This window comes from Tachypleus tridentatus, chromosome 2, assembly GCF_004210375.1.
Source record: "Tachypleus tridentatus isolate NWPU-2018 chromosome 2, ASM421037v1, whole genome shotgun sequence".
NCBI lineage: Eukaryota > Metazoa > Arthropoda > Merostomata > Xiphosura > Limulidae > Tachypleus > Tachypleus tridentatus.
Window position 1 is genome coordinate 11,241,851 of NC_134826.1, and position 12,544 is coordinate 11,254,394.

The window sequence follows — 12,544 nt, forward strand, 5'->3', positions numbered from 1 at the left end:
AAAACACCGTATTATTTAATACCTCTCTCCGTTACGTACGGCTGTCAAGGTGACAAGTACACAAAACACCGTACAGACCTCTCTCCGTTACGTACGGCTGTCAAGGTGACAAGTACACAAAACACCGTATTATCTAATACCTCTCTCCGTTACGTACGGCTGTCAAGGTGACAAGTACACAAAACACCGTATTATCTAATACCTCTCTCCGTTACGTACGGCTGTCAAGGTGACAAGTACACAAAACACCGTATTATCTAATACCTCTCTCCGTTACGTACGGCTGTCAAGGTGACAAGTACACAAAACACCGTATTATCTAATACCTCTCTCCGTTACGTACGGCTGTCAAGGTGACAAGTACACAAAACACCGTATTATCTAATACCTCTCTCCGTTACGTACGGCTGTCAAGGTGACAAGTACACAAAACACCGTATTATCTAATACCTCTCTCCGTTACGTACGGCTGTCAAGGTGACAAGTACACAAAACACCGTATTATCTAATACCTCTCTCCGTTACGTACGGCTGTCAAGGTGACAAGTACACAAAACACCGTATTATCTAATACCTCTCTCCGTTACGTACGGCTGTCAAGGTGACAAGTACACAAAACACCGTACAGACCTCTCTCCGTTACGTACGGCTGTCAAGGTGACAAGTACACAAAACACCGTATTATCTAATAAGGTATTTTTGAACGACGAGACACGTTAGTTTTCTGCATCGAATTTTCCAACCCACGTACAGCGCATGCGCAAGACAGGTCTGTTTTTAATGGAAGATAAGATTCACGTCGTACAATCCTGACGTTGAGTAGCTGCATCAGTATCTACATAGCTACTGCTGGGTGAAGACTCCAGTCAGTAATATGGACGTAAACTACATCAGCGACGATCATCGTCCATTCCCTTACTTTAACGTTCGCTGTCTTCCATTTCACACATTACTGACACAAGAGGTTGGTCTGTGAACTGATATCTTCAAAAGTTGGTTGGCTACAGGTGGTGAAAAGGTTTGGAACACGAATGACTGAACTGCACGTCCACTCACTAACTTTATCGACAAGATGACAAGAAAAAGATGGTGTAGATTCCCCGCTCTTCTAATTACACTGTGTTTCTTCAATCTTTTCCAAAGTAAGTAGTTTTTACTGTGTTTTAGAGAGAGAGGTATTTCTGTTTATCAAGTGCTGATTATTAATTTAATAAAATTAATACGGATACACAGACGACGTTTCGACATTATTATACGATAAATATAACTTCAGGATTATTGACGTTTACAAGGAATACTTTAACTGTATTACCGATAGTAAGCTCTCGTGATTCTATACCATAATCCACCCAGTGTGGGAGTGAATAAACTAATTGGCTGATGCAGTTCTAGACCATAATCCACCCAGTGTTGGAGTGAATAAACTAATTGGCTGATGTAGTTCTAGACCATAATCCACACAGCGTGAGAGTGAATAAACTAATTGGTTGAGGCAGTTCTAGACCATAATCCACCCAGTGTTGGAGTGAATAAACTAATTGGCTGATGCAGTTCTAGACCATAATCCACCCAGTGTGGGAGTGAATAAACTAAATGGCTGATGTAGTTCTAGACCATAATCCACACAGCGTGAGAGTGAATAAACTAATTGGTTGAGGTAGTTCTAGACCATAATCCACCCAGTGTGGGAGTGAATAAACTAATTGGCTGATGCAATTCTAGACCATAATCCACCCAGTATGGGAGTGAATAAACTAATTGGCTGAGGCAGTTCTAGACCATAATCCACCCAGCGTGGGAACGAATTATGTATTTGGCACGAAATAAGAAATAATAATTAAACCACATTTTAAATTAAAAACCTAAAGGAAATAAAGAAACAACAAGAAATTAGTTGAAACTGCTTGTTTTAATAGTTTTTGCTAGGCTTATTTCTCTATTCCACAAGTTGAGAACGAGGGTAAAATAATTGAACTAATAACAATGAGGACCTTAAGGTAGGACCTTAAATATAAAAACAGCTATTACATCTGGTCAATCGGAAGAGGTCAGTTTCATAGTAAAAGTAAATATATCATGTTTCTAAAACTTTTTATGGACTTCCAGATACAATTTTCATTACTAGTTTTAACCAGTATAACTTTACTTATAAAAAAAAAACAACTTACAACCAGAGGTGTTAACAATGATCTGTGACGTACGACACAAGAGGGCGTCACATATATAATTCATTATTTACATTATTATAATAACAAGAGTACCAAACAACGACTGATAAGTAGTTTATTTTTCTGGGATATACTACGCCAGTTCTTCTGTCTTATTCACTATCAAACAGTCTCGTAGCTATAAAACTCCTGCAAGTCTAATAGTAACATGTACGTGCTTAGCTACCATGTTCGACATTTGTTTTCTCAGTCGTTTCTTCAGTAATGAACATCATTTTGTTCTCGTGTAAAGAGAAAAAGTCATACTGATATATTGATAGAGCGTGACACTCAAATATTTATATTAATATGTATATGAATCCAACTGTGTACACGTCTGTGAAGGTTTATTGTTTCTCTAGTGTATACACATTTCAACATTTCCTGAAATAGATATGAAAGAAATGTTATTATTTGTATACCTCGTGTTAACATTTCGTTTGTCCTCTAATCTGCGTTAGGGTTCATATTTTATCTTTCATTTTATAACTGTTTTCGTCTTTCGTTTAACAGATCTTTGTTAACATTTTAACGTCTTAAATTTTATCAAGTGAATTTTACTGGTGGGCCACTGAACAGATCTTATAATAATAACAACGAAGTAGTTTCGTCCAATCTTTAGTGTTAACATTAAAATCGTGAAACCAAATTCTTGTGAAACAAGTTACTAATAGAAAACTACTTTTAACAATCTCTATGACAGAACATAAACTGTTTTAAGTACAAAAATATGGAATGTTATTGAATAATATTTATTACAGAAAATAGACTATCTTACACGCTGATAGTTTTAATATGGAATGTTATTGAATAATATTTATTACAAAAAATAGACTGTCTTACACGCTAATAGTTTTAATATGGAATGTTATTGAATAATATTTATTACAGAAAATAGACTGTCTTACACGCTAATAGTTTTAATATGGAATGTTATTGAATAATATTTATTACAGAAAATAGACTGTCTTACACGCTGATAGTTTTGATATGGAATGTTATTGAATAATATTTATTACAGAAAATAGACTGTCTCACACGCTGATAGTTTTAATATGGAATGTTATTGAATAATATTTATTACAGAAAATAGACCGTCTTACACGCTGATAGTTTTAATATGGAATGTTATTGAATAATATTTATTACAGAAAATAGACTGTCTTACACGCTGATAGTTTTAATATGGAATGTTATTGAATAATATTTATTACAGAAAATAGACTGTCTTACACGCTAATAGTTTTAATATGGAATGTTATTGAATAATATTTATTACAGAAAATAGACCGTCTTACACGCTGATAGTTTTAATATGGAATGTTATTGAATAATATTTATTACAGAAAATAGACTGTCTTACACGCTGATAGTTTTAATATGGAATGTTATTGAATAATATTTATTACAGAAAATAGACTGTCTTACACGCTGATAGTTTTATTTTTTATTTTAAGCAACTTTCAGTTTTTCGTTTTTTATCTAAAACAATGAAAGAACTTGTGAAACAAAATAATCTGTTTCAAATGCTGGAAGGTTACAACTGTGAACCCTGTAGCTATACCTGTGACTCCTGTAAGTGGAGGGCTATAACTGTGACCTCTATAGCTATACCCGTGACCACTCCAGGTGCAGTGTTATATATAAACATATATACATACACACATATACATATATATATACACATATATACATACACACATATACATATATATATAAACATATATACATGCACACATATACATATATATAAACATATATACATACACACATATATACATATATATACATATACACATATATACATACACACATATACATATATATATTATATATAATACATACACATACATATATATAAACATATATACATGCACACATATACATATATATAAACATATATACATACACACATATACATATATATAAACATATATACATACACACATATATACATACACACATATACATATATATAAGCATATACACACATATACATATATAAACATATATACATACACACATATACATATATATAAACATATATACATACACACATATACATATATAAACATATATACATACACACATATACATATATACACATATATACATACACACATATACATATATATAAACATATATACATACACACATACAAACGACTAGACATATATATATTTTACAGAGAAAGCGAATCAACATATATAATGCTATATAATGCATAATAATTTTAAAAAAATAATTAGGTTTCAGTTTCCATTTAAAGTAAGCCACATGTTTAAGACATTAATTAGAGATTCTTACAACTGTGTAAAGTGATGTGTAAGAAATATTGTGATGTGTAAAACGTTACTCCTAGATAAGTACGTTACCTCAACTGTACAGGAAGGAAGATAATACGGCTGTTTCAGTGAATATACAGAATACGCTGAGCTGCTTCTCAGTGTCTCTGAAATATTATTCATTTATCTTTTGTAAATTTGTGTATCATTTACAATAATATTTAGTTTAATGAATTTTCTGTTTACAATACAAAAAGTAATATAGGATATATCGCAACTTACGTTAAGTAAATAATTATCTAACGAAACATGACGAGAACCCCACTTGAAATGAGAATGAATCTAAGAACGGCTGGTGAGAACCTTTCTTAACCTGAAGATGACCTAGGAAGGTCGAAACGTTGTTCTCTCCCTATTATTAAAACTGTTAGTACTCATACCAGCCGTTCTGAGATACAGAGAAAGAAAGAGTTTTAGTATTTCATTTGTTTTTAAACTGTATGTCTATTCTCTCCCAAGCCATTAGTATTCATGAGCACTTTAATACCCGTCCACTAGATGACACTAACATCGCATGAGCATTTTTCGTAGGTATGATGGTTCACGAACTCAATAATGTAATTTGTGAAACTCGGAAAACGTACCTGAACGTAGTTAGATTACTTTCTGAGGTGACTGTTGAAATAAACAAAGCTCAACTGCCAGGTTATCGTGTATCAAGGTCTCAGTAACACGCGTTGTCGGTTTAGTCACTACAGACAATACTAAAAGTAACGCAGTCTTTTCTAAACTTCACGTTACACAGGAATAAAAAAGTCAAAATATGGTAATGACGACTGGATTATTAAAATAATTTTGAAAGTTTTGAGAAATCACAAAATAAACGAAATTTTCTCGTCTTTCTATGAAATAATAAAAATAACAGAATAAATTTAGTTGATGACATAATAAAAATAACAGAAACAATGTTTTTGATAAAATAAGAAAAAAACAATTTTGTTGATGAAATAACAAAAATAACAGAAATAATTTTGTTGATGAAATAACAAACATAACAGAAACAATTTAGTTGATCACATAGCAAACATAACAGAAACAATATTAGTTGATGACATAATAAACATAACAGTAACAATTTTGTTGATAATAAACTAATAACTTTGTTGATGAGAAACAGAAACAATTTTGTTGAGAAAATAACAGAAACAATTTTGTTGATGATAAACAGAAACAATTTTGTTGAGAAAATAATAGAAACAATTTTGTTGATGATAAACAGAAACAATTCTGTTAATGAAATAACAAAAATAACAGAAACAATTTTGTTGATAATAAAGATAAACAATTTTGTTGATGAAATAACAAACATAACAGAAACAATTTTGTTGATGAAATAACAAACATAACAGAAACAATTTTGTTGATGAAATAACAAAAATAACAAACAATTTTGTTGATAATAAAGAGAATTTGTTTGTTTGTTTGGGAATTTCGAACAAAGCTACTCGAGGGCTATCTGTGATAGCCGTCCCTAATTTAGCAGTGTAAGACTAGAGGGAAGGCAGCTAGTCATCACCACCCACCGCCAACTTTTGGGATACTCTTTTACCAACGAATAGTGGGATTGACCGTCACATTATACACCCCACGGCTGGGAGGGCGAGCATGTTTAGCGTGAATAAAGCGAACCCGCGAATTACGAGTAGCACGCCTTACGCGCTAGGCCATGCCGAGCCGATAATAAGAGAAACAATTTAGTTGATGACATAACAAAAATAACAGAAACAATTTTGTTGATAATAAGGAGAAACAATTTAGTTGATGACATAAAAAAATAACAGAAACAATTTAGTTGATGACATAACATAAACAATTTAGTTGATGACATAACAAAAATAACAGAAACAATTTTGTTGATAATAAAGAGAAACAATTTAGTTGATGATATAACAAAAATAACAGAAACAATTTAGTTGATGACATAACATAAACAATTTAGTTGCTGACATAACAAACATAACATAATCAATTTTGTTGATGAAATAAAAATAACAGAAACAATTTTGTTGATAAAATAACAAAAATAACAGATACTAACAGAGAACTATATCACCCGCTTCTACAGTTCCTTTTTAACATAGGAGAGTACTACATAGCCCATTTCTACAGTTTATTCTTTAACAACTGAGAATACTAGATAGTCCACTTCTATGGTTTCATCTCTAACAACGGATACTAAGTAGTCCGCTTCTACAGTTTTTCTTTAGCAATGGAAAATATTACTTAGTCCATTAACCACTACTAACGTTACAGTAACTGTTAATACTATATTGATTCCGTCACCTACATTGTTACCCAGAATAACGTGACGGTCACTTCGTTCTACTGGTGTTTCTTTTACTGATTCCGTCACCTACATTGTTACCCAGAATAACGAGACGGTCACTTCGTTCTACTGGTTTCTCTTTTACTGATTGCGTCACCTACATTGTTACCCAGAATAACGTGACGGTCACTTCGTTCTACTGGTTTTTCTTTTATTGATTCCGTCACCCACATTGTTACCCAGAATAACGTGTCGGTCACTTCGTTTTACTGGTTTTTCTTTTACTGATTCCGTCACCTACAATGTTACCCAGAATAACGAGACGGTCACTTCGTTCTACTGGGTTTTTTTTTATTGATTCCGTCACCTACATTGTTACCCAGAATAACGAGACGGTCACTTCGTTCTACTGGTGTTTCTTTTACTGATTCCGTCACCTACATTGTTACCCAGAATAACGTGACGAGCACTTCGTTCTACTGGTTTTTCTTTTACTGATTGCGTCACCTACATTGTTACCTAGAATAACGTGACGATCACTTCGTTCTACTGGTTTTTCTTTTACTGATTCCGTCACCTACATTGTTACCCAGAATAACGTGACGGTCACTTCGTTCTACTGGTTTTTCTTTTATTGATTCCGTCACCTACATTGTTACCCAGAATAACGAGACGGTCACTTCGTTCTACTGTTGTTGTTTTTTTTACTGATTCCGTCACCTACATTGTTACCCAGAATAACGAGACGGTCACTTCGTTCTACTGGTGTTTCTTTTACTGATTCCCTCACCTACATTGTTACCCAGAATAACGTGACGATCACTTCGTTCTACTAGTTTTTCTTTTACTGATTCCGTCACCTACATCGTTACCCAGAATAACGTGACGGTCACTTCGTTCTACTGGTTTTTCTTTTATTGATTCCGTCACCTACATTGTTACCCAGAATAACGAGACGGTCACTTCGTTCTACTGGTTTTTCTTTTATTGATTCCGTCACCTACATTGTTACCCAGAATAACGAGACGGTCACTTCGTTCTACTGGTGTTTCTTTTACTGATTCCGTCACCTACATTGTTACCCAAAATAACGAGACGGTCACTTCGTTCTACTGGTGTTTCTTTTACTGATTCCGTCACCTACATTGTTACCCAGAATAACGTGACGAGCACTTCGTTCTACTGGTTTTTCTTTTATTGATTCCGTCACCTACATTGTTACCCAGAATAACGAGACGGTCACTTCGTTCTACTGGTTTTTCTTTTACTGATTCCGTCACCTACATTGTTACCCAGAATAACGTGACGGTCACTTCGTTCTACTGGTTTATCTTTTATTGATTCCGTCACCTACGTTGTTACCCAGAATAACGAGACGGTCACTTCGTTCTACTGTTTTTTTTTTTACTGATTCCGTCACCTACATTGTTACCCAAAATAACGAGACGGTCACTTCGTTCTACTGATTCCGTCACCTACGTTGTTACCTAGAATAACGTGACGGTCACTTCGTCCTACTGGTTTTTTTTACTGATTCCGTCACCTGCATTGTTACCCAGTAATTTTAATAACGTGCTTCTCGTTGGTTCATTCTGGGAATGTCAGGGGGGAATACAATCTGTTGTGGAAACGTTGAATGTTCTCCCCTTGCGAGTACATCTCTAATTACAAGATTTTGTCGTTACTACAAAAGCAGCTCTTTCGAATTATGTTTTACTACCGGTCCAGTCATGTCATGTAGTTGGAATCATTATTTCTAGTTCACCCTTTACATATATAAGACAGACATTTTTAAAAAAATATTTGCTGGACAGATTTTAGCAATAAAAATGAAATGATGAACGGATAATAAATTACGTATTTTATTTTTCAAGTTTTGGCATTAAGCGGAATGGTTGTTAAGTTTACTAACAATCACACGTGAGAAAGCCGTACAACTGGGATTTTATATTTCTCAAATTTAATAATTTGCATAACAAACTTCTAGTTAAAACTGGCAACAAATAAGTTCATTTGTTTTTTGTACTTTTAACCAGTTGTGGGCCCGGCATGGCCAAGCGTGTTAAGGCGTGCGACTCGTAATACTGAGGGTCGAGGGTTCGCATCCCCGTCGCGACAAACATGCTCGCCCTTTCAGCCGTGAGGGTGTTATAATGTTTCGGTCAATCCCACTATTCTTGGTAAAAGAGTAGCCCAAGAGTTGGCGGTGGGTGGTGATGACTAGCTGCCTTCCCTTTAGTCTTACACTACTAAATTAGGGACGGCTAGCACAGATAGCCCTCGAATAGCTTTGTGCGAAATTAAAACAAACAAACAGCCAGTCGTTCCGAGTCAGTGGTGATAGAATAAAGGAAGGCAGCAGCATAAAAACACCCACCGCGAGGTTTTGGGTTATTATAATTAATTATTTTGATTCGGGAAGGACAACCACTGGGATCATGGAATTTAAGTGGACAACCCACAGACTGCGAGTTGAAAGGCCTAACTTTCTAGTCAGCAACAAACGAGAATGTTAAACAAGTTCTAATTATCATACTAATTACAAAGAAGTAACGACCTAAACTCAGTTATACGTACAGGTAATAATAGTGTTAATAAAGTGTTATTAGTATCACTAAACACACTATCAATACAACGGAATTAAAGAACGTTTGGAAAGGTCAACCGGGTAAAATAAACATCGGTGTTTGTTCCAGAGCTAGGTTACCTTAGGCTGCTTGCTGTGTTTCACGTGGAGAATCGAACCCGTAAATCCGAAAGGGGACAGATCGATTCTTGATCATAAATAGTTTCTATATGCACTGCTTAGTAACCTTCTTATTTCTTGACACGTGTTTTATATCCGCTAGAGGACACATTTCGATGTCAGAGTAAGGTTCATTCCATAGTAATATGAGCCAGTGACTTCTATTTCGCGTTAGATAAACGTAATCTGATAATATATAGCATTAAAATGAATTATATTATAATCTGTTATTAGCAGAAGAGGGTTGTAGGATACACAAAGAGGGTTGTGGGATACACAAAGATGGTTATAGGATACATAAAGAGGGTCATAAGAAAGACGAAATTAATTCCACAGCGAGTGTCGAAACTAAGTTTAAATTTATGCAAATCAATAAATCATAAAAGTAAATTAATGCTACACTGAGCCTACACGTTTGAAGAAATTATCTGTTTGCAAGTTTTTAATCAGTAACAACGTAATATTCGAGCTATTAGAGAGTCAGACAGTAATACATGCCCTGTGGAGTGGACACCTGTCCCCAAGCCGTATTAAACTTTAATAACACAGGCTGTATAAATATATAACGTCAATTATATGTACCTAAACACAGTCGCTTTTATACTAACAGAACATCCGTCTCAAACCTGAGTAATCAATAGGTTTTGTTGTCATGGTTTCTCTTATTGCATTAAGGGGCCGTATGGTTAGTTCAATCTTAACATTTCCTTCCATTGTTTCAGCTACTCATGTGTCTTGAGTCAGCAAACAACCTTAGCGGTTTCACTAGTCTCAGTGCCATTGTTAAAACTACTGATGTTTCTTGACTCATTAAAGAACTTTAGCGATTTCTCTAGTCTCAGTTCCATTGTTAACACTATGTTTCTCTAGTTTCAGTTCCATTGTTAACACTGTTTCTCTAATTTCAGTTCCATTGTTAACACTATGTTTCTCAAGCCTCAGTTCCATTGTTAACAGCATGTTTCTATAGTTTCAGTTCCATTGTCAACACCATGTTTCCCTAGTTTCAGTTCCATTGTTAACACTGTTTCTCAAGCATCAGTTCCATTGTTAACACCATGTTTCTCTAGTTCCAGTTCCATTGTTAACACTATGTTTCTCTAGTTTCAGTTCCATTGTTAACACTATGTTTCTCTAGTTTCAGTTCCATTGTTAACATTATGTTTCTATAGTTTCAGTTCCATTGTTAACACTATGTTTCTTTAGTTTCAGTTCCATTGTTAACACTATATTTCTCAAGCCACAGTTCCATTGTTAACACTTTGTTTCTCTAGTTTCAGTTCCATTGTTAACACTATGTTTCTCAAGCCTCAGTTCCATTGTTAGCACTGTTTCTCTAGTTTCAGTAACATTGTTAACACCATGTTTCTCTAGTCTCAGTTACACTGTTAACACTGTTTCTCTAGTCTCAGTTACACTGTTAACACTATGTTTCTCTCCTAGTTGCGTTCATTGCAACAAATGGTAAACCTTGTTTAAAATAAAAAAAATTCAGAAACTATCAAACTGCTCTACTTATTAGGCTACGAGTTATGTTAGTTTAAATGTAAAAAGATATTAGTGTTGTCGTAAGGGATAATTAGGCTTGTCTTGATACGTAAATCAAGAATTCATGGTTCGACTCATCGCGATGGACTCAGCGCAGATAGTGCATTGTAGATATTTTAACTAAAACATAGACTACTACAATGATAAATATTAAACGTAATAATGACTCGTTTTTTGTTTCGAATAGTATTTTCTACCAGAATGTTTCTGTCACAATTATCAAGGGACTGTGTTAATGGAAGTATTTAGGGGTTAGCATTATCTGTAAATCATCTTTTAAAGGTTATTACATGAAATCTAAAGCTAGAACAAAATAATTCTTGAAATTAGTTTTATATAGTAGGCCAGATTTCTTACATATATCTCGATGTTTTCTATCTTATTATGAAAATATTGTATTTCTCTATAAGTGTATTTGGTTCGTAGTGTTTTTAATATCACACAAAGCTACATGTAAGTTACTTGCACTAATTGTTCTTAATTTTGAAAGCAACTCCATCTACCGCCAACTCTTGGTCTGCTCTTTACCAACGAATAAGGGGAATGATTATTACATTATAACCCCCACCCACAAATGAAGAGACGAGCACATTCGGTGACAGGATTCAAACTCGAGGTCCACACGTTCAAACTGATCACCCTAGCCATGTTACAGAAGTAGTTGCTAAGTAACAGTTGCTATGATAACGACATACTCCATCTTTTCTGATCACAGCAAAATAAATAGCTTTTCTCATTATAAGATAAATACTTTATAGGTCTGAAGAAACTCAATTAAAAAGGTTAGAATCTTGGAGAAAGAATTTCCTGCTTTGTTCAAAGTTTCAACGTAAAGAGAATAATGTTAAGTTTACAAAAATTACTTCGTTTTGTTCATCCGCGAAAAAAAACAAACAACTAATAACGAAGAAAGAAAAGTAAGTAAATTCTTTCGAAACAATAAGTGTACACAAATAATGGTAGAACAGAAATCTTAATTTCTCGACATAATGAAGGAATATTGAATGTATTTCCTGCAGTATGTGTAAATAATATCAAATGTATGGCCAAGCGTGTTAAGGCGTGAGACTGGTAATTTGAGGGTCGCGAGTTCGAATCCCGTCGCGCCAAACGTGCTCCCCCTTTCGGCCGTGGGGGCGTTATAATGTGACGGTCAATCCCACTATTCGTTGGTAAAAGAGTAGCCCAAGAGTTGGCGGTGGGTGGTAATGACTAGCTGCCTTCCCTCTAGTCTTACACTGCTAAATTAGGGACAGCTAGCACAGATAGCCCTCGAGTAGTTTTGTGCGAAATTCAAAAAACAAACAAACAATCAAATGTAATTCCAGAAATATTCGATTTTTAAAGAAACCAATGGAAAGTCTAAACTAAACTAATTTATATACCATTTATATTTATGTTTTCATATTACCATACGGTTCTTACTGAATAA

The 12,544-nt window shown here is 34.4% G+C and overlaps 1 protein-coding gene across 1 annotated transcript in view; it reads left to right on the plus strand.

Moving 5' to 3' along the window:
• Positions 1 to 854: 854 nt before the first annotated feature.
• The window catches only part of LOC143238120 (neuronal acetylcholine receptor subunit alpha-7-like), a 62,315-nt gene continuing 50,625 nt past the window's right edge, over positions 855 to 12,544 (plus strand). The window contains exon 1 of the mRNA XM_076478082.1: positions 855 to 1,142. Coding sequence (XP_076334197.1) covers positions 1,073 to 1,142 — 70 coding nt within the window. The 5' untranslated portion in view covers positions 855 to 1,072. The remainder of the gene's footprint in view (positions 1,143 to 12,544) is intronic.